Here is a 23535-nt window from a genome sequence, read left to right as displayed (position 1 = left end):
GATGGGAAGTAAAAGGCTTCATACATTCATACTATATAGAACATACTTTTGTAATGGTAAGTACTTAATCAACAAAAGTACCTACTCAGAGAGTATGCAAATTCCGGATGCAGCAAAAGACTGTTATATATATATATATATATATATACAGTATATATCCTTGAAAGGAATTTTAGAGAAGTCTGTCGTTTCGCCAAAGACTGAGTTATGATATTTTTATTAAAATTTACGAGGTTAAAAAAAAAAAAAATCATGTGCATGGATGATCTTTTACAATAAGATCAAGATCATGCATTTAAATGCAAACAGATGGGGTGAATTGATTTTAAGGCCACATTGTTGTTTTTATTTTTCAGCTTGGAGGAAACAGTTCAACATCACTGTTTTTTCATTTGAAGAAAATACAACCTCACCATCTACAGACAGCAGCGGTGGGTCTGAAAGTAGCCTTTCCTGTCTTGGTTGTTTGTATGAGCTGCTTAGAGCCACTATCCATAATGAAAACCTAAATGTTCTTTAGGAAAAAAAAATGTTTGAGCCCAGAGTAACCTTGGTTTCTAACCTGTTGTTTTGCAGATTTTGGTTTGTCTTTATCTAAAGAAAACTCAACATACAAACTCAACATAAGCAGATCAATTAAATCACCTCAATGTTTAATAGAAGGCACCTGCAACAATTACACTTGGACCAAATGGATTACAGATGGTGAATGATTTCATATTGCTTGAAATATATGATAAAAAATGGTTTAAAAGGTTTTAAAATGTATTCATTTAATTGATCCAGTTTTAATTGATCCAGATTGTGTTCTATTTTAAGTGCCTTATGATATGAAACTGAACTAGCCTTAATCAATTATTCAATTCAAATATGTAAGGATTATTGAATTCAATTTGATGGAATTTTACTATTAATTGCAATGTGGAAATCTTTAAAAAAGCCTTAAATTTTGAGTGTAGGTGAAAAAAATATTTACATGATAATCTATTCACTGAGCACAGAATTGGTTGAAGTTGAAGATAAATCAGTTGAAGTTAACTTCACTTGACAAAATATTTTCACTCGGAACAACTTGCAAAATCAAAAACCTAAAGTATTAAAAGGTAGTCAAAAGTTTGGTTTATCCGTTCACAATTACTCTCAAAAACTCATTACTGCTAACACTTGGTATTTAAATTGTTTGGGTTTGCAGGAATGCAATTGTAGTCACATCGTGTGAACAAGTGTACAACCATAAAAAGTAACGCAATTCGTTTTTTTAAAGAGTTAACTCAATATTGTAAAGCATTACTTTTAAAAGTAACTTCCCCAACACTGATGACAACACGTAAATGAGGCCAAAATGCCACATACTGATTTTCCCTTGGATCATTACAAACCGTTTAGTTTTGAAGTTTGTTATCTTTGTAGTGTTGCTTGAAAGTTTTCCTCAAAATGACTTACTGAAATTACATTCATTCACTTTAAGCGTGTTGTTGGTCTTTTGCAGTTCTTAACTTCTGTTAAGAGCATATTTTTGTTCTCTTTATTAAAGGTTTTAATTGGACCCTTTCAAATAACACTCGAGTCACAAGTAAGTATTATCCAAACAGTCTAAATATGATCTAAAATATGTATTTGTCATCAGCTGCTGTATATACTATAATTATGTGTGTTGTGTATGTAAGATTGTAGTATGACCTGCCTGAATCCCACAAAGGCGTGTGAGAGGGCAAAATATGATTCCAGCTGTAGGGGTAAGAGCGTGTTTCAATATGCCTATTTTCATAAATCAGACATTTCTGCTTTAATACGTTCTTGAACACGCTAAAAGTGCCATTTACCCACAATGCTGTATTGCTTTTAATCATTCCATCTTCATTTGTTTTCTTTTCATTTTTATGTTTTACACAGATGATGATGCAGGTGATGACAGTAAAAAGAACAACATTAAGATTGATAATGGAACTGCAACTTGTATTAAGTGTGGAAGTCCTTTTCAAAAGGTGGAAGAAATCAAAGATATACCCCCAGCAATGTCAAAGCTATTTAATGATACTAATAAAAGAGAGACAGATGCTGGAGCAGCTGCGTAAGTACTTTTTTGAAACAAATGTGATTTAAGTCTACTCAATGTTTATTATCAGTTTATCTTTTAAAACCCTCTGGGGTCCTTCGGCCCAAATGGACCCGAAGCATTTAAATAAAAAATTTTTTTAAATCATAGCTTTATCGGAATGGTCTGAAATTTGGTGACTTTGTTGGTACTTGGTATATGAACACCCAAAAAAATTGGGGACAGGATTTGAATAGTCTAAGTGGTTGTAAAAAAAATAGTCACACTCAGGACCTTCGGGTCCAAATGGACCCGCATAGGAAATGAATGGGAAATTGGCAAAAATGTGAAAATACAGAGTTTTTTTGTGCGTACAATCTACAAATCAGCCACGATCCAGAAAAAAAGCACACAACAGTGAAGGGGTGAATCTATAAAACATCAAGAGTGCAAAACAGACACATCCACACACACACACACACACACAAACACACTTTTATACACATACACACTAATAAATTCAGATTACATATGGGTTTTGAATTTTTAAAATGCTCAGTTTGTCCACCAGATGGCATCCATCTCATTTCAAAAATTGCTTTCATGAGGCCTAGGCTTGACTCTAAAATGAAATACAGCTTTAAAAAAAAAAAAAAAAAAAAAAAAAAAAAAAATCTATTATATTCAATGGGGAAAAAATGGGTCATAATTGTTTCAATAATATTAATTATAAATCATTTTTATTTTTGAAATTATCTCAAAACACCAAAAAAGAAAAGAAAAAATATTATAAAAAACAAGTTTAAAAAAATATATATGTTTTTTTTTCATAAATATTAATCCTACCCTTCCGGCCCATTTGGACCCGAAGGTCCTGAGTGTGACTCTGAAATGAAAGACCCCAGAGGTTAAATTGTAAAATAAATACCCATATTCAGAAGGTTTCCATAATAACTTGCTGTACCTAATATTGCAATTAAGGGATATACATGAGGGTTTTTTTTATCTTTTTTTTTTTTCATTCCATGATAAGCAATTCTATCCATATTAAATAGGGGAGACCGGGGCTAGTTGTCACAAGGGATTGATCCCATCTAACCCTCTATGTAGTGTCTCAATGGTTGTAAATTGTACCAATTGTACCGTTTTCTCTTACATCAGAGATATTATCACAAAAACACAAATCATTTTGTATTTTGCTCAGTGAGGCCATGAAAAATCTCACCAGTCTGCTGCCTCTCATGGGGAACATGACCATAGCATCTATTTCCATGGGTAGCGTTACAGGGGTTTTAAAGAGAATTCAAAATGTGTCTGATATCAAGAAGTCCGCTTTCATCTACTCTGCAGAAACAGGCATCAGAGTAAGTGTAAAGATGACAAACATACACATCTTGTTTAGCTCTGCATGAACATAACGTGTACCTGAAATCGCCTTATGTTTACAGGTTATAGATGATTTTTCCATACTGAAAGATTATTCCAACGCTCTCACTATTCCAGAGGAAGCCACAAAACAAGCGTTCAACAAACGTGCAGAAATTGCTTTTCTGGGTGTGTTCAGATTTCCCAACATGTCAAAGGTATAAAAACTTTGATTTTTCAATTCCTGTATACGGGAAAATGTAAGCTTAGGCCTATTTCATGCCGTACTCACAGGTAATACACAAGCATTAATGCTTAAAGGGATAGTTCACTTTGAAGTTAATTTTTGGTATGTTTTAGCTTACCTCAAGGGCATCCAAGATGTTGGTGTCTTTGTTTCCACAGTAGTTTCAATTTTGATATTTTTAGGTCAAACCGTTCTTGTCTGTCAGTCATATAATGCAGGTCTATGGTCACTTCCTCAAAGAGCATGCACAGAGAAGTCCAAATTAAACATGATTTAATGACTCGTAAATGTAAGTACACATTGATGGCCTAAGACACGAAACGAGCGGTTTGTGTGAGAAAACGAACAGTATTTATATCGTTTTTACCTCAGATCACTTGGACGTGGCTGTGGTTACAAGAGGTAAAAACGATATAAATGCTAAGGTAAGCTAAAACATACCAAAAATTAATTTCAAAGTGAACTATCCCTTTAACTACAAAGGCTGGCTTGCGTTTTGTTTTCTGAGCGAGTTTATGCTTATATAGAGAGAGTTATGTTTATATTGCAAAAGATATATAAAGGTTTATAGTGCACTTTCAGTGATTCTATCATGCTACACCTGAAAACTAGGCTTTGTCAAGTTTTACACTGCGCTTAAAGGATTTTAACTCGTGCATCATAACACAAGACATTCTTTTAAATGAGTGATTTTGATGAAACTAGATTTCTTGCAAACAGATCATCAATAATAATGTATTCATAAAATGTATGGCTTAAAATAAAATAAAAAATTTGTAGGCATACAAATCCTGAGTATCCTGAACATTTAAATGTCTGTTTCACTTCTGACATTGATCTTATTTAATCTATTCATTAATAGAAATGAATGTTTCTATATAGAAGCCTGATTCTGTTTCTCAGCAATAAAAAAAAAAAACAATTCAACAAACAAACCATTTCATTTTTATTAAAGGATGAAAACAACAGTACGGTTTTGGGGAATGAAGTTTATGCAATCGAAATGGGGACACAAATTTCAAATCTGACTGAAAACATCAGTTTGGTCTTCAGCAATAAAGAGGTAATGTATGATGCATGGAAAAAAGTATTTTCTAATATTCTAAATTAGTCTAAATCTTACTTTCTAAATGTCTTATTTATTTCTCTGCAGAACATGAAGGGAACTCCTGTCTGTCACTCATGGGATGGACGCGGTCTGTAATGCTTTTGTGTTTTTATATATTTAAATAGTTTGAATTAAAGGGAATATGGATATGATAAATATCCATACAGTATATCAAGAATATATTATTATTGATATACTCTATGGATATATATATATATATATTAAGAATTTTAAATTAGTTTAAAAAAAATAGAGCTTAATAAAACACTTTATTTAAATCTTAATAGAAGAAGGGATGTGATTCGTATTCATAAAACAATTTTTTTAAATATTAAAATGTATGAATATGAATCACATAAACTATGGTCCATTCCCTTGTTCCATTAAGATTCACACAAAATGTTTTATTAAACATCTTTACTCTTTTAAAATTCTTAATTCATAATATGTAAGCATTATTCAATTCAATTTGATGGAATTTTACTATACAATTGAAAATTGTACATCTTACAAGATAAAGGCTTAAAGGAATATAGAGAACTAGTTAAGAGTCTGAATATTTCAAGCTATGCTGTGGTGCATGGATGTTAATTTCTAATCATAAATCAGCCATGATGTCAATTAACATTCATTAACTCTCTCTAAATCAACTCAAAACTAACCAGTCCCTCCTTTTCACCAGGAAATAAGCCAAACTGGACAACTGAAGGGTGTACTACTATTCCTGATGGAAATAATATAATATGTGATTGCAGCCACTTGACTTTCTTCGCTGTCCTTATGGTATGTTCTCCGTGTCCTTGTGGAATCTGTGAAATTTGACTCACATTATAAGTTCTCTACTGCCCCCTTCAGATTTATGTTTATTTATTTCACTACATTCTGTGGTTACTGATATCTTAAGATTGCAAACTTTCAGGCAGACCTGTGTAACTGAACGATGTTTTAATACAGGCTCCTCCAGTAGGCCTACCCATTCCCCAAGCTGACCTTGTCGCTCTCACCTACATCACGTACATCGGCTGCGGCCTCTCCATGTTTTTCCTGGGAGTCGGACTATTTATTCACTTCCTCTTAAGGTGAGACATGAGTCTCTGTACCACTGTTCACAAATGTGAGATCCCCTATATGATCTCATTAATCGACAACATTTGTGGCGTCATTTTGATAACAAAATAATCTTCCAAAAAATCATTATGTTTCCTCTAAATTTCTTGATGATTTGTAGGTATTACCTTTCATGTAATGTGTAATATAGCAGAGCAGGCTCTCGGAAGGGACGGGTTTAGAGAGACTGAATCCATTTCAGACTCTGTGAGCAAACGTGATGCTGAAATGTATATTACAAGAAAAGTAAAGTGTTTTTTTGACCTTGGATTCATGTCAAATGTTACGCTGAAGCACTGACAATTGAAGTGAATGGGGTGAAAGTGAATGTTTTAGGTGTTGCATATAACTTTACACAGAAAAGATTAATAAGCAATTTTGTTTACACTAACATCATGTTAACATGCATGTTGTTTACATCTTGTAAACTTTGAGTATTTTAACATTTACAGATTGGCCCGATTCACTTCCATTGAAAGTATCTCACTGTAACCCAGATTTGTAACTTAAAAAAAAAAAGTGGGAAATGAATGAATCCATTTTGATCAACAAGAAGCCACAAGTGCTGTGATTTGAGCTTGACTTGTACTAAACTCAGAATATGGTGAATTGCACAAATTAAGGGTTAAAGCAGAAGTATGTCATTTGGATGCAGCACGATCTAACTACCTGCTTGTTAACTGTTAAATTAAAACCAGGATCAAAGATTTAAAGTTTAAAGTAAATGTATCATCAAAGTTAATCCTTAGTTGTGCAACTCACCCTGAAACATTTTTAATTCACAAAGCACGGATCCAAAATACAAATTTCGTTTATGCATTTTACATTTCAGGAAAGCGAAGGCCACTAATTCAGCCCACGTGCTGATGAATCTCTTTTTGGCGCTGTTTCTGCTCAACCTGGCCTTCCTGACTAATGAATACGTTGCACGTGCGAATAGCCCCAACGCCTGCAGGGTCATGGCTGGATTCATGCACTACAGCTTGCTAGCCAGTTTCTCCTGGTTTGCGGTGGAGGCTTTACACCTCTGCCTGCAAATGGCCAGACACTCAATCGTCATCAAACATTACATCCTCAAGCTCTCTGTGGTTGGGTGGGGTGAGTTCAAAAACCTTGACATATGCATGCTGAATTACAGGTGAAACTCGGAAAATGTGTGAGCAATATTTGGCGCTGGATTATGGCTTACAGCTTATGAAAACCCCAAATTCAAAATTAGAATATTGTGAAAAGGTTTTCATAGCTGTAAGCCATAATCATCAAAATTATAACAAATAAAGGCTTGAAATATCTCACTTTGCATGTAATGAGTCTATATAATATATTAATTTCACCTTTTAAGTTGAATTACTGAAATAAATGAACTTTTGCACAATATTCTAATTTTTTTCGAGTTTCACCTGTATGTGGCCTATGATCAGATGCACAATTTTGACTGGCAAAATTCCCATAAACTTTGAAGGCTTTTGACGTGGGCCAGTAGGCAACCACTCAGACTACCTTAACCATAATAGCAACATCCTGGCATCATCATCATCATCCTGGGATATAAAATCCACATAGAATTCATGTCATATGTATAGATAAAATACTAAATCTGATCTAGATCTAAAGACTGATCTAATCCTCTATCCAGACTATTGATTCTTATACCACAATTGCATTGTCAACTATTTGTTTCAGTTCCTCCTGCCTTTGTTGTCAGTATCATTTTCCTCCTTGGCAAATATGGTGAACTGACCATACAGACGGACGCAAGCAATGTAACCATGTAAGTAGACCCAAAATATGATTAAACACTATTCTTAAAATATAATGGCAGCCACACTGTATAATGAAATGCATGAAAACCTACACTCTTAAAAAATGATGTACTTGGAGACCTAGTTCCACCAACTTTTGGGATACAGTAGACCTAATCTCTTTTTTAAGCCGCTGCTTCGAAACAGCAATCTGAAAATGAGCAGCGAAACACAGTAAATCATCTTTCCTACATTTATCTAACTGCTCCACTGTAGGTGCACTCACAAAGGTCTCTAAATCAAAATCAGCCATACTAACTTCTGTAGCTAAGATATTAAAACCCACACACTAATTTCTGCCTCATACAACACTAACTCTTCAAAACAAAACAAAACAAAACAAACAAACAAAAAATAAAACCCAGACATGGACCTTCCACCAACCACGCCAGCAGTAATCAATATCTCTGGAAAAATATAATTAAATAATCCCGGACGAGCCCCCATTTAATGTTACGAACCGTTATGGGTCCAGGGCTGGTACCGCAACATTTATATATTGAGTATACTGCTGGAAGTGGCGTGTGGTGGAAAAACACATGTCAGACTCATTTTGAAGAGAAAAAATAACTGGAATTTATTTCCATAAGCCAAAGCCACTGAATCCAGTCAAATAATAATGTGTGCTATATACAATAAATGATAGGGTGAATAAAGACAGAGAGAGGATAATGAGCATAACGACTAACACGTGATAAATACACCAACGTGCACAGAATAATAAAAACATAACACACACACGCGTGGAACATAACAATTGGCATTGATGATTCCATGAAGAACCTTTAACATCTGTTAGAAGAAATGATGAGGAGGACGTTGACGATCTCAAAGCTAAAGTTTATTACAGCATAGCAGTGGCAAAGTCAACAAAGCACCTTGGGTTCACCGGCTTCAGAATGAACCCAGAACATCCAAATCCCAAACCTTTTATCCTGTTACAGTTTACCACTCTTGATGTAAATGAAGTTGAGAGACACCCCATTGTCTGAGATGGTTCTCGGTGTCCCACACCCATAACATTCTACAATTGATGACCATTTGCTCAGGATGTGATCAACCCAAACGGTGGAGAAACGATATAACATTTTGGGGATGAGCTCATTCTAAAATATACTTTTGGAGTGGAATCTGGTTTGAAAAAGACAACAATTTCTTACACATCCTTGGAACCCAAAAGTGGATACACTTTCTTTAGATTATTAAAATGTTCTTCTCACTAAGAAAAAAAATATATTTTGAGAACGTTCACTGAAAGGTTCTATTGGGAACCAAAAATGGATCTTCACATCATTGCACAAACCCTCTTTTGGAACTTAATTTTTTAAGAGTATCTTTTTAATGTGTGAGAAAAATGTCAAACAATATAATATATATATATATAAATGTATACAGTATGTGTGTGTGTGTGTGTGTGTGTGTGTGCTCACCAGCCTCTTTATTAGGTACACCTTGCTAGGTTGGACCCCCTTTTGCCTTCAGAACTGCCTTAATTTTTCATGACACAGATTCAACAAGGTTCCTTAAAGATTTTGCTCCATATTGGCTTGAGAGCATCACACAGTTGCTGCAGAAATATAATCTGCACATCCATGCAAATCTCCCATTCCAGCACATCTTAAAGCTGCTCTATTGGATTGAGATTTGAGACAGTTTGTGACGTGATATGTTATGCCAACAAGGCATTTTCTCCCTCAGAACTGCCGCTCCCTGATTATTTCGCTTTTTTACTTCGGATCATTCTCTGTAAACCCTAGAGATGGTTGTGTGTGAAAATCCCAGTAGATCAGCAGTTTCTGAAATACTCAGACCAGCCCGTCTGGCACCAACAACCATGCCACGTTCAAACTCACTTAAATCACCTTTTTTCCATATTCTGATGCTCAGCTTGAACTTCAGTAGATCGTCTTGACCAAGTCTACATGCCTAAATGCGTTGAGTTGCCATATGATTGGCTGATTAGATATTTGTGTCAATGAGCAGTTAAACAGGTGTGCTTAAAAAAGTGGGAAAATATTTACTTTCTATTAAGTTATAAAATAAAAATCAGATTTGGTTTAAATTTAGTCAATCAAATAAACTTTGTGGGTGTGGAAAATAATGGTCAGGAATCAAATTTAGATATTTTTCATGATTCACTTAAATAGTAAATAGTTATGAGCAATAATAAACAGATGTCATTTAGTCAACTTTAACCATCTGCACTCTTTTCTCCACAGGTGCTGGATTTTAGACACCACTGTCCACTACGTCGTGAACATCGGCTTTTACTGCTTCGTCTTCATCTTCACCTCTTGCACCAGCATCGTGGTGCTGCGATGGCTCTCCATGCTGAAGGTGAGGAAGTTTAACAAAGCTGCAGCGGTGAAGCGCTCAGGAACCGCCTCCTTTGACATCACCACCATCCTCGGCCTCTGCTGTCTGCTGGGACTCACCTGGAGTTTCACTTTCTTCAGCTACGGAAGTCTGGTTCTGCCCTCGTACTACATATTCACCATACTAAACTCCTTCCAAGGTGAGAGCTTTTCTGCTGAAAATTTAAATGCATATATTGCATACATTTCTCAGAGTCTGAAAACAATTTGTTCAAGGATTCGGTCTTTCTAAGCCCCTCCTCTCCGCGAGACTACACTGCTCTGATTGGTCAGATGGCCCAGTCTGTTGTGATTTGTCTACCACTAATAGCGCATGTCGGAAACCAACCGTCCATTACCATATCTGAATTTCAGCTCTTCCTCAGCGCTTGATACACAGCAGAGAATGTCTAATATGGGGAGAGCTTTCACTCCCAGTAAACTTCCGCGTTCTGAACTGGTTGCAGTTCCACTCTGGGTCCATATGTGGGCGCTCACAGGACGAGTGCAGAATGAATGGAGGTCTATGGAGATACCCCTCATAATCCACTTTTCTCAGGATATAATTTTTTGTCTAGTAATTTGAATGTTGTTTTCGAAAGGAGATCCAAAGAAATTACAGATTACTGGGTGTTAGATTTTTTAGAGTCACTTATTTGCTTTAAAAAGTCTTTTAAAATGTCAATGACGTCATAACACATCGTACGACTGGAGACCTGCTATACGGCAATCCTGCAGTCACTTTGGTGCTTTCCGCGCTCTGCACTTTCCTTTCTCTCGAGGCATCGACAACACAGCTGACACAGGTAAATAAACGTGCTAGAAGAGTTAAGTCCGCTTTAACATTCTGGTCCCGCCTCGGATGCCACGATGCCATCAAGCGGTGTCTCTGGTCGTAATCAGTCCTTCACTGACCAATCAGCGTCCATTAGCAGAATGCTAGCGTGTTATGAGCAACAACAACTCAACCTGTAAAAAATCGAAAGGACAAAAGTACTCGTTCATTCACTTTTCGACCTATAACCCATGTTGAACGTGCTTAACCTACATTCAAATCTGAGATTTCTCAACGGCAATCGGGTGAAAGAAACAAATTTAGCCGTCTAGCTCCATGTAGACTCCCATTCATTTTGCACTCGGACGATCGCCCCCAGTGGAACTCTGGTGGAACTACAACCAAAATTCGGTACAATAGAACTGAAGAGGGAGTGGCCAGGCTTTCCGTAGACTGGCTTTGTACACAGTGATACGACAATGGCTGTAGTTTTTTCCTTATTATATCCAGCACTAGTCCTCATCCTTTTGAAGTGCAGCATAATGGATTCGCAGCGCAGAAAACAGTCTCCCAACATGTCGACACACAAACCAAACTCTTCCAGTCTCAGCTCAGTGTTTGAGGGTCAAAGTAGACGTCGGTCGCAGTCAGCCAATGAGGACCATATGCGGGCATTATGCAAATGTGTTGCATTGTTACATAGGTATGTAACAGTAAGTGAGACTGGAATCATAACGACTCGTTTCAGCACTTTAGATTCTGTTCTTTTTTTTGGAAGACAATCACTTTATTTGTCGTGCACTTTGGTCTTTAAAACTTTGCAGACGTTTTACATTTTACTACTATATTACACTCTACATGAAAGGTAATATTCAAAAAAGAATAATAGAAGCACTTTAAAATATAGCATATAGACAATCTCAAAGCTGAAAGACATGGGCTAAAACATGCGTTCATATAACTGTAGAGCTCTTAAACATTATATTATATTATATTATATTATTTTACCGGTATATTATATTATTTTGTTAATTATATTATGTTATATTACAGTACAGTAGTGGCCGTTAACTGGGGTTCTTTAAAATTCAGTCAAGAAAATGTCTACCGGAATTATGTCTGCTGACCCATTATTCTAATATTATACTATAAAACATGCATAATATACCATACAATACAATATTTATTTATAAGGCACATTTAAAAACAACCAAGGCTGACCAAAGTGCCGTACAGGACAGAATAAAAAATGTTAAAGGCCAAAGAAAATAAATATATCTTTAAAGAAGATTTGAAGGAGGAAACAGACGGGGCTAATCTAATGTGGAGAGGTAGACTGTTCCAAAGTTTAGGGTCCGCAGTTGCAAAAGCGCGATCACCTCGTTTTTTTAACTCTAGATCTAGGCACGATGAGTAGACAGTGATCGCTAGATCTCAGACTTCTGAGGGAGTGTACGGGCGAAGTAGATCAGTCAGGTACTGAGGGGCCAATTTATTGAATGCTTTATAAACAAATAATACAATTTTAAAATCAATTCTAAATTTGACAGGTAGCCAGTGCAGTGTGGATAAGATAGGAGTGATCGACTCATACTTGCGGGTCCCAGTGAGGAGTCTAGCAGCTGTGTTCTGCACTAGCTGTAGACGGGAGAGGGAAGACTGAGAGACACCAATATAAAGAGAGTTACAATAGTCTAAACGTGATGTAACAAAAGCATGGATCACTGTTTGGAAGTTACTCTTGGTTAAAAAAGGTTTCACTTTAGAGAGTTGGCGAAGATGGAAAAAAGCATGATCTTACAACAGTACTGATCTGTTTATCAAATTTTAGGTTATGTTCGAATAGAAAGCCCAGATTTCTAACGCATTGAGTTTCATATGGAGCAAGTGGACCACGGTCAACATCAAGCACACAGTTTTCCCTTGGCCCAAATAAAATTATTTCAGTTTTATTTTCGTTTAAATTTAGAAAATTACTTGACAGCCAAAGCTATAAATAAAGCAAAAATAATATCCCATTCATCTTGTATTAAATGCTTGTGTTTTTATAGGATTCTTCTTGTTCATATATTACATGAAAACGAGCAGCCTCTTTGGAGACTCGGTGCCTTCAGAAGACAGCGATATGACTGAAGAGACCCACACAGAAAACCCATACGACAACCAAACACCAACACCCGACAAAAAGGCCATCTGACTGTCGCCTCTGTATCTGTGCATTTGAGATGTCATATCTGTCTATAGATAGCTTACATTCATTTGCAGTATTATAGTGAATTCAATGCAAAGTTCTTCTGCAACATATGTAGCTATTTCTGATTTCTGAATTTTTAAGAGTTTGAATTGAATTGCTGACGGCGCACAGGAAGAGATATTCGCTTTATTGCATCCTGTTTGCTACCTCAATTCCACTTTAGGAACTAAACTGGAATTTTATAGACTATCCAATTTAGTTCTGAATGGGGCACAACCCTGCTGAATAATAATATAATAATCATCTCCTATAGTATGTTTCTTTTTCATGACTGAACTTAAACATTTTCTTAGAGAGACTGCTAGAAAAGTAGCAGGTTTTCATTATAATGCAATGCTACTGATGTACTTGTTTTACACTGTATATTATCTTTTGCATGTTTATTTTCTGGGGCAAGTTACTGTAGGCTACTAAAAAAGTAGTAGGAAATTGTTATGATTTTTAATCAGACCTGGAATATTGTTGGCTCCCTGATGAATTGCTTTGTTACTCTTGTTAATGGCTTTGGATAAAAGTGTCTGCTAAATGCATAAATGTAGAAATGCAGACCATAGGCTGTTATATTTTCAGTCTTTCACACATAAGCTATTGATATAACAGCCCTACATGTTTAACTTTATGCCTTTGCCTGTGTTTGCGCTAACATGTTTTACTGATGATCAGAAACATAAACCCTGAAAAATAATTACACTATGAACCCTGCGTTTTTATTTCATTTTCACAGACTTTTGAAACTATATCAATCACAATGGTTTAATTCTAAAATAATATATGATATTGGTAGCCCGAAATTCAAAACTGTTAGTATTAATTGATGTTATCCACAGTATTCCTGCGCCCCATGACGCTTTGCGCGAATTATGGGTGTAACTTCCGGTAAGATGTAAACAATCAGTGAAAGACTAAGCTCTATGGACGCAATAATAGATTTTTAAACCTTTTACGATGACATTACATTATTCTACTCACCCTTCAACCATTGAACATTAAAAGGACATTTAAAAGTGTAAAAGCATCAACAAGCTAACTTTCAACAGACCATGAATAATCTCAAAAGCAACTTTCCACAGCTAAATCGGTCGGTTAAATATCACTGTGGTGATCTGTATTATGTAACGTTGCCTTAATAAAAAAGTGTTTTACTTCAGCATTACGTGATACTATTTTAAAGTGATTTCAGTCATTTTGACAGATAATAAATTGTATTTACCCGTGAAACCAAACCTGGAAAGAGACGTGAGGATTTGGAGAGGATCCCAGTGAATTATTAATGGTATGCATAGTAAATTAAATCGGGAGAACAGACCACAAATGTGCAGTATGTGTTGACCTTTGTCATACTATTACAGCGGAATTCAAAAGGAAAAAAGAAAATAATCGTGAGGAAAAGAATGCAGAGCTCTTACTATGGATATTCTTGTTATAACATGTCACGTTAAAATACCAAGTTTTACGTTATTCTCATGTTATTCTTAGATAAAACATGAAAGAAAACTGATTGCTCATTAAGTCAAACTGACGGATCAGGTTTATTTGTAGGGCAACCTTATGATTTGAAATGATTCGTTTCAGTCTTTTTGAATGGAAGTTCCCCAAACCGGAAGTGCCGCCCATAATTCAAAACGCAGTAAGCTTGTCAGGAATAAGGTGGATACAAAACCGGGGGGGAAACATTTCGAATAGCGAGGTCTATTTCAAATGCCCTCACAAATCGGTGTGCAAAAATAAATAAAAATTGTGATGTTATGAAACATCGTTGACGTGATGGCGTCATGACGTCGGTGACGTGGCTTGACGGCGGCACGCGGGAAAATTCAGATTGAGCACAGAGCAGCAGCAACAGAAACAACGGGTGAGTGACAAAAACAATAACGATATTAAAGATTTAAATAATGAAATAATCACACATCTACAAGATTACTCTGACACGTTTATATGAACTATTGTGTGAGAACATGGTTATGTCGATTGTTTATGTCGATGAGAGCGCTATAGGTTGTGTGTGTGTTCTGTGGGGTTTTTTAAACACATCAGACTCGGACTGATTAAATGAATGTCCTACACTGTGGGGAAATATAGTTTACTATTTTTAACGGACAAATAATCGATTATCGTTGCATTAGTTTGGTTAATTTGCGCGTTGTGCTTTTGATTATTTGATAGCAGTAACGTTGCTGTGTCCGATTGTAATAACTTGCCATGGTACTTTTAATAGTATTATCAGACGCAACGTTACCTTGGAATACTATGTTAAATCTATGCTATGTATCAAAGTACTGTGGTATTACCATCTAATACCATCACTGTACGTATTTGTATGTGTTGTTAGCTTATTAATATATGTAACGTTAGGTATTTCAAATAATAGCTTCATATATGTCCAAAAATGTATAATATTGTCGTTTTCTTAAGTAAATTTTGTAAATCATTATCAAGTTGTCACAAGCGCCTGGAAAAGTAATTAAAACATTGGTCAAGTTGAGTTTGAACCTTGATTTGGTGTTAATAAATGCATTCGTTTACAACTATGTAAGTGTTTGGTTTAAATGTAAATGTACAGCTTTTCACTCAATTTCTTAAGATGATAATGTGTATTATTAATTTAGGAAGTCTTAATCTATAAGCATCACAAGTGGTTTATAATAATATACAAGTGTAATGTGTTTTGGAGCAGTAAATATGGCTATGAGGAACGCATCCCGGGTGGAGGTGGAGGGTGAGGTCGAGGAAGAGGAAAGTTTTGGGCCACAACCGGTTTCCCGTCTGGAGGTACGATTGCTGTGGCAGATATAAACACAAACACGGTTTGAAGTTGAAATGTTTATTGATTATGTTGTTGTAAATCTCTCTGCAGCAGTGTGGCATTAGCAGCAGTGACATTAAGAAGCTGGAAGATGGTGGTTTTCACACCGTGGAGGCCGTTGCCTACGCGCCCAAGAAAGAGCTGCTGCACATCAAAGGAATCAGCGAAGCCAAAGCCGACAAGATCCTGGTGAGACCTTGGTTACCATTAGCTGTTTTTCCACTGCCGGGACAGTGCGAGCCAGGGCTAAAACGTGCCAGGCGTGGGCAAATAGCCTCATACCTTGAGCCACAAGGCCAAAATCAGGAGCTCAGTAGCCCCACAGCGCTACCCTTAACACGTCTTCGTAGAACGATGTCACAAAACCCCACCATTTTAGCAGCATGAGACTAGTTGACTGAAAACTGTATAAAAAGACTAAATTAACACAGACTTAACACATACTTGTTCAATCGCGCCTGCTTCCATTTATTTGTGGTCACAGGAATGCACAAAACAGCTCAATTTAAGGCTTTTAAGTCCAAAGGCTTACACATTAAGATAATTTTTTTTATAAAATCTCATGTTTACATAACATTTCTTTATAAAGAATGAGCATTTCTATAAATTTTCTGCGAAATTATGTGATCTGAGGAGATTTAAGCGATCTCTCCCGTCTCATGATACTGTTATCCTTTTAGCCAAAGCAACTGAAGGAGCTCACGGACAGAAAACATACCAGTTAACCAGAGTATATGTCATTTATAGTTGCGTCCCAAATGATGTGACTATACACTATGCATTTATACACAACGTACTCATACACTATGTACTTAACCATATACAATTTTTATAAGGTTATTTTGCCATTCAACGTCTGAGTCTGACAGCCCCTCTGCTACACAATTAAAGCTGCGACAGTATTTATACTACAAAATGTCATAGAATCGTGCATGATTATGTAAATTGGGACACATCGTATAATGTATGCGGATGCGTTAGTCCAGTATCAACAAAGGCACAGGGAAGAGACAGATGAAACCAAATAAATCCACGAATGCAATCATACATTGTCTTATGCCTGGTACATATTGTCTGATTTTGAGCTGTCACAGACCAATCGTGGCGATTTCTGTGGTCGTAAAAGAGAGGTTCAAAGACGGCCGTTGTCACGTTCTCGTGACTAAAGATGGCCTGTGATCATTTCCTGAAATTTAGCATGAATATCTCACAGTGTGTTTGCTGCTATGACCTACGTCTACTGACTAGCCAATAAAAATGTAACATGAAATAGTGTATTGATCAACTTGACATGGCGCTAAAACTTAACTTCTTACCTCAAGCTCCTTTTGCAAAATTGGCATGCCAAGTTGGCCTCATTTCCCTAGCTATAACCGCATCCATATTCTCCTCTTTCGCTTCCTCTTTTTTTCAGCGCACATAAAAACCACAATTGCCAAAGTCTAATCTTGCTCTATTTGTTTAGTGATGGTTAGGTAGATTGGACATGTCAAATTGGTCGTAGGAGTGTGTGTTGCATCAGGAAAGAGTTCTGGCGTAAAACCTGTGCCAAATCCAATGTGTGTGCAGATAATTCAGATGAAGTGGACCCTGCAAATGAGCGGGACTAACGCTAGAAAAAAATAAATGTGTGTATTTATAATCACAATGGTTAACATATTTAGTCCATCGAATCGCAACTGAAGGTTATTTCAAACAGTCGCTGGTGTCCGAAAGTGAGTTGAGCTGGAAATTGTTTAAAATGTCTTAAATGTTAAAGTTAGCTGGTAGCCTGGTACGATAACACTGTGTTGACCATCTCCTGACTCGGGTAAACAGTTGGTCCGATTTGGACCAAGGTATTCGGCGGGCCAAAAACCCCTGGCCGTTGCCCTCTGAGGAAGCCCCGAAAAGGTCAGATCAAGTCCCAGAAGTGACAGTGGAAACACGACTGGCCCTGACACACACTAGCATGCTCGCTTTTGGCCCGACAGTGGAAACACGGCCATTGCTATCTGTTATTCTGTATTTTAGTGATTTGTACAAACCTCAAACTCTGTCACCAACAGACAGAGGCTGCTAAGATGGTTCCTATGGGATTCACCACAGCGACTGAGTTCCACCAGCGCAGAGCTGAAATCATCCAGATCTCCACAGGATCTAAAGAGCTTGATAAACTCCTGCAGGGTGAGACACTGACACAGTCAGATAATAATACACTTTATACTGAATCACCTGATTGAATCTTTCTCTGTCTGTGTTGTGCAGGAGGATTCGAGACGGGATCCATCACTGAGATGTTTGGTGAGTTTCGCACTGGAAAGACGCAGCTGTGTCACACACTGGCCGTCACCTGCCAGGTAACACACACTTTTTTTTTTCCTCCTTTAAAAAAATAAATAAAAATTAATACTTGAATTCAGCAAGGATGATCAAAAGTGACAGTAAAGACATTTGTGATGTTACAAAAGGTTCTTTTGACCTTTCTATTAATCAATGAATTCTGAAAATGTATCACAGTTATCACAAAAATATAAAGCAGCACAACTGTTTTCAAAATTTTATAGATCATAAACAGAAATGTTTCCTGAGCATCGAATCAGCATATTAGAATGATTTCTGAAGGATCATGTGACTGAAGGATAGAGTAACGATGCTAAAAATTCTTTAAAATAAATTACAAATTATAGGCCTGGTTTCACAGACAGGGCTTATATAAGCCATGATTAGGCCTTAGTTCAATTATGGCATCTAAGTAGCTTTTATAAACATGCCTTAGAAAAAACAATGGCACTGACATTATATGCCAGTGCAAGTTGCTTTCAGTTAAAACAGCTCAAACATGCATTTTAGTCTGAGACTAGCTTAACCGCGCGTTCACACCGCTGCCGGCGAGAGCGTCAAAGTGGCCGCAAGCCATTTATTTTCAACGAGGGCGGCGAGGAGAAGTTGAAGTCAGGTCAACTTTATGGTAATGAGCTATGACGCGGTTCGGCGGCAACCAATCGGAATTTAGAAGTGCTCCGTTTGAGAGGATTCCAGGGAACGCAGTCAAGTAAACTTTGGTTCCAACCACATTAGGCCATCCTTAAAAATATTTTGGTTTGCAGTAACAGCAAAAAAAAAAAAAAAAGGGTCGGTAGGTAGGTCTATATATTTTTTTTTCAAGATTCAATGTAAAAAAAAAAAAGGATAATTTTGGTCATGGTGATTAGGTCGGTATGAATTTAAACAAATTTGCATATCGTGACGTCACTGACTGGGTCTTCAACCCCCATGCCTTTGGGCGCACCATTGCGAACCTCATTCTGATACAGGTTATAGACCACAAACAATTTGAAATCTTTGTAAAAAAAAAAACATATTTATTGCATTAATTCCAGCTGCATTCATTTGGAAAAAAAAATAGGCAGAATCAAAAGAAAAAAAGGAGCCACTAGATTTCAATGAAAGTGGATTTTCAGAGGGAAACAAATAAATTAAAATGACTAATCTCACCAGCGCCGCGCCGACCAATAAAACAGCGCGTTTGGCACCATTCGTTTACATTTGACCCATACTGTTACAAGCCCCCTTTCTGGTCTAGGGGCAGGAAAGGAGGGTAACAAAAAGTTGCAGGGAGAGAGTGAGAGATTTGACCCATAAACATCTGCTATTATTAACAGAAATCAGTGTGGTCAAATAGCTAGGCGCATTGTAGGAAACTATAGGCCGATTAAGTAGTCCTGACATATTATGGAATGGTCGATTTTCTTTTGTGCAATTTAGTACATTTCGGTATGGGATGTGCTGTTTTATTGGTCAGCGCGGCGCTGGTGAGATTAATTCGCGCCGCTCTGACCATTGGCTGGCGCAAGCAAACACTTCTCCTGCGCTGTCGAGTCTGTCGCGCTCGCGCGTCTCGGTCCATTGAGCCACGCAGATTACAAGTCAGCGCAGCGCGAACTCTGTAACACACCGCGCCGTTTCGTCCCCCTTTCGGTGTTTTTGGCTTCCCACACTTATGTGTGTTTGTTTGTCAGAGCCTGCAGTTGCTGTGTGACGCGCGTTCGCGGTGGGCATGTCATGACGAGCTGGACGGGCTCCGAGAAAAGGCCGTTAACATCGATTCCCTATTTGACCATTAAGAATTTCGAATAATGAGCGACTAAATGTAGGCTCATACAGACGTATTTCACAAGCAGCCGCGCCGCAGCCATCATCACCGAGCGCGAACCATTGACAGTGAATGAAACGAAGCCAACGCACAGGCCATAGTGTGACATGCGTAAACCAATGGTGTAAACATAATCATAATAGATGACGCCACGGGTTTTTATTTAAAAGAAAGAACGTAGCCTACGCAATTTATATTCACAATACTTACTATAATAAATGTATATTATTTTATTGCATTTGTATTAGTTGTTTGAAGAGTAAAAAAAAAATCGGTCGGTCTTAATGCAAGTTTACAACCGGCAAGTCGGTCGGACTAAAAGGGGAAAAAAATAAATAATTGGGTCGGTCCTAATTTGACAGGGTCGGTCGGGTTACGGCAAACAAGAATATTTTTAAGCATGGCCTTAGTTCCCAAGCAAAATAGAGGAGAGGATGATCATTTGAATTTGAAAAGAAGTCGCGCAAAACTATTTATAGGCAAGATTTTCGCGCTAGAACGCATGTTTTTCAGCGGGAATGCAAATTAGATTAGCACTTAACAATAAATACAAAGCCACACCACACAAATGGCTTTTAATTGGTTTATTTAGTTAGCAAACATGTCACTATAATATAAGTTCTTTCCATCGATCAATTTATTACTTTCACATTTAAAAGATTCCATGAGGTTAACTTATACCCTATGGTCAGTCTGCAAAAATAACGATCGACATGCTTGTTTGCTTTGTGGCCCCTTTAAATACAGTTTTAAAAAAGACCAAGCATTCAATCTACGTCAGAGCGTCCACGTATCTTTCCACGGCGTCGTTGGCTAGGCGGCGAGAGCGAATTTTATGTGCTAAGATTTATGTGATAAAATCACATAACTCTGCAAAGTTATATCCAGTATTTAACCCCTGTTAAACTCAATAACCATGTAAATCTGGTAAACAGTCACTTTTATCTTTATTAAAACATGAACTTTGCATCTCAGCTGCCCATAGATCAGGGCGGTGGGGAAGGAAAAGCCATGTACATCGACACTGAAGGAACCTTTCGTCCCGAGAGACTGCTGGCTGTAGCGGAGAGGTCAGAGCCGCTTTCCAAACACTCATGAATCTAATATGTGCAAAACATTGAAGTGTGTGTTTGGTTCTGTCAGGTACGGGCTGGTGGGCAGTGACGTGCTGGATAATGTGGCGTACGCCAGGGCCTTCAACACAGACCATCAGACGCAGCTGCTGTTTCAGGCCTCCGCTATGATGACGGAGTCCAGGTAACGCACACATCCAGCCAGAAACTGACTCCAGACTGCTTCCATCCGCTCGCCGCGCTGAAATATTCTCAATCTCTCTTCAGATACGCTCTGCTGATCGTAGACAGCGCGACTGCACTTTACAGGACAGATTACTCTGGACGAGGAGAGCTGTCCGCCCGCCAGGGGCATCTGGGACGCTTTCTGCGCATGCTGCTCCGTCTCGCCGATGAGGTAACGCAGCTCTTCAGAAATTGCAGAATCTGTAAGAGGATTTTTGTCATAATTCTTTCTTTTTTTTAAATCGCTTTTATAATAATTTCTTGTGTATCTTTTATAATGTTTTACCTTATAAACCTTATTTTTAAATATTTTTTATAAATAATTTAGTAATACCCTGTAGAAGCTGTATAACATGCAGTATAATCCACAAGATGTGCCAAGCATGTTATTTTAGTATTATTATAGTACTATTAGGTTTTTTTTTGTATTTTGAATGTTTTATTTAAAATTTTAGTTAACGTTAGTAATTTAGTTGTGTTTTTGCCTTATTAGTTTTTTTTTTTAGTAACACTTAAAGAATTTATGTATAATTCATTATAATGGTATTCATAATGTACATTATAATGCATTATATCTCTCATTCATATCTCTCTTTAACCAAATGCATTATATTTGCAAATTCCTTGTTACATCTGAAATTGGCTTTAAGTACAGTTACCATTTTTTTGTCTATCATTTTTATTTCAGTTTTTTTATTTTCATACATAAAGTTAAAAAAAGATGTTGAGGAATGTTACCTTGGAAACTAGATAAAAAAATACAAAATTAAGAATGAAAAATAATTTTCGGTTTGTTAACAAACTTGTTTTTAATGTTTCTAATTTTAGTTAACTATAACCTTGACAATAATTAATTAATATATATTTTATATATATATATATATATATATATACCGTAAAACTTCAAATAGTAGCCCGGGCTTTTATTTACCCAAATCGTCGAACTGCACCGGCTTGTATTTGAGACAGGCGTCTATATGAGACAGGCCTTTATAATTTAGTGTTGAGATGTTGTTCATTGAGTGTATAGGCCTGTCTCTAATCTCTAAAAATCTCCAAATGTTCCACGTGAAACTGCGGTCTTCCGACCTTTTACTATCGCGCCAATTGATTTTGATTAATATGCGCGAGGGAGAGAGAGCAAGACAGCGCTCGTGTTGTTTGAAGACGTGAGAGTGCGCGCGCGCGCGGCCGGGGCGCTCTCTCTCTCTCTCTGCTCGTAACGCGCCCTGTCAAGCGCAGCAGTCATTCTATTCTACATCACTCATCGATCAAAAAAAGGCTTTGGAGGGACAAAAATGTGCTTTGGCGGCCGTCTAAAAAACAGAGTGCCAAGCATGTTGTCTTCTGTCTAAAAAACAGACCCGGCCTCTATTTGAGACTGGCCTTTATTTACCCAAACCTGCAGCCACACCAGGCGTGTAAAAGAGACAGGCGTCTATTTGGGACTCGGCTATTATTTTAAGTTTTACGGTAAAACTGATTTTAGGTGGTGTCCTGTATTCATTGGCTGCTCCTATATTTGAACTGTCCAATAGCATTTTTTTACTTTTCAATTGGATATTTAATATCTTATTTTTTACATGTTTTATTTATTTACATTTCAACTATGCTTTTAAACATTAAACTGTTTAAATAAGTTTGACATATTTTCAGTTTGAACAGTGTTTTATCAATTTGCATTTTTGAAAAATAAATTAACAATTTAAAAAAAATTAAGTTTCACAGCTAGTCCTTCACTAGTGTCTTGTATATGACGTGAGCTCATGGATATGTGTGTGTTGTGTCTCGTATGTAGTTTGGCGTGGCCGTTGTCATCACTAACCAGGTGGTAGCACAGGTGGACGGAGCGGCCATGTTTTCTGCAGATCCCAAGAAGCCGATTGGAGGAAACATTCTGGCACACGCATCGACTACTCGGTAAAACTTAGCAGTGGATGGTGTCGATTGATGCTCACTTGCTCTATAGATTAATAATGTCTGTCTCTCGTGTAGATTATACCTGCGGAAGGGTCGAGGTGAGACGAGGATATGTAAGATCTACGACTCCCCATGTTTGCCCGAGTCGGAGGCCATGTTTGCCATTAATGCTGATGGAGTGGGAGATGCCAAAGACTGAAACTTGCTTAGATCAGAGAAACCTGCACTGCTGTGAGCCATACGAGACCATCAGCTGGAGAAAAGACTCCTTTAAAATGTGTTTAGTCTGGAATTATACTTTGGAAAAAGAATGAACCCTTGAAGAGTGAAAT

At 37.2% G+C, this 23535-nt stretch overlaps 2 protein-coding genes across 2 annotated transcripts; both read left to right on the top strand.

Annotated features, from left to right (window-relative positions):
• Positions 1-3216: 3216 nt before the first annotated feature.
• On the top strand, positions 3217-13292 carry adgrg11 (adhesion G protein-coupled receptor G11). The gene is made up of 10 exons (XM_056269458.1): positions 3217-3399; positions 3484-3618; positions 4603-4710; positions 4801-4843; positions 5438-5542; positions 5720-5834; positions 6695-6960; positions 7546-7633; positions 9884-10179; positions 12845-13292. The coding sequence occupies exons 1-10, from the start codon at positions 3247-3249 to the stop codon at positions 12988-12990; spliced, it is 1455 nt and encodes a 484-aa protein (XP_056125433.1). The 5' UTR covers positions 3217-3246; the 3' UTR covers positions 12991-13292.
• Positions 13293-14786: 1494 nt separating this feature from the next.
• Positions 14787-23417, top strand: rad51 (RAD51 recombinase). The gene is made up of 10 exons (XM_056269230.1): positions 14787-14899; positions 15722-15816; positions 15902-16039; positions 17899-18016; positions 18098-18189; positions 20961-21055; positions 21129-21242; positions 21326-21455; positions 23082-23203; positions 23279-23417. The coding sequence occupies exons 2-10, from the start codon at positions 15727-15729 to the stop codon at positions 23400-23402; spliced, it is 1023 nt and encodes a 340-aa protein (XP_056125205.1). The 5' UTR covers positions 14787-14899; positions 15722-15726; the 3' UTR covers positions 23403-23417.
• The last annotated feature ends 118 nt before the right edge of the window (positions 23418-23535 follow it).

The sequence above is a fragment of the Rhinichthys klamathensis genome, unplaced genomic scaffold (assembly GCF_029890125.1).
Source record: "Rhinichthys klamathensis goyatoka isolate OS25496 unplaced genomic scaffold, OSU_Roscu_1.1 h1tg000281l_1, whole genome shotgun sequence".
NCBI classification, from domain to species: Eukaryota; Metazoa; Chordata; class Actinopteri; order Cypriniformes; family Leuciscidae; genus Rhinichthys; species Rhinichthys klamathensis.
Note: the sequence above shows the minus strand (reverse complement) of the source record. Positions and strands in the feature narration are given on the sequence as shown.

Excerpts from the sequence above, each read along its gene's own strand:
- rad51 (XM_056269230.1), top strand. The coding sequence starts at position 15,727 with ATGGCTATGAGGAACGCATCCCGGGTGGAGGTGGAGGGTGAGGTCGAG. Across the intron at positions 18,017-18,097 it reads GCTTGATAAACTCCTGCAGG|GAGGATTCGAGACGGGATCC; the intron begins GTGAGACACTGA and ends TGTGTTGTGCAG. Across the intron at positions 21,056-21,128 it reads CTGCTGGCTGTAGCGGAGAG|GTACGGGCTGGTGGGCAGTG; the intron begins GTCAGAGCCGCT and ends TGGTTCTGTCAG.
- adgrg11 (XM_056269458.1), top strand. The coding sequence starts at position 3,247 with ATGAAAAATCTCACCAGTCTGCTGCCTCTCATGGGGAACATGACCATA. Across the intron at positions 3,619-4,602 it reads GATTTCCCAACATGTCAAAG|GATGAAAACAACAGTACGGT; the intron begins GTATAAAAACTT and ends TTTTTATTAAAG. Across the intron at positions 10,180-12,844 it reads CATACTAAACTCCTTCCAAG|GATTCTTCTTGTTCATATAT; the intron begins GTGAGAGCTTTT and ends GTGTTTTTATAG.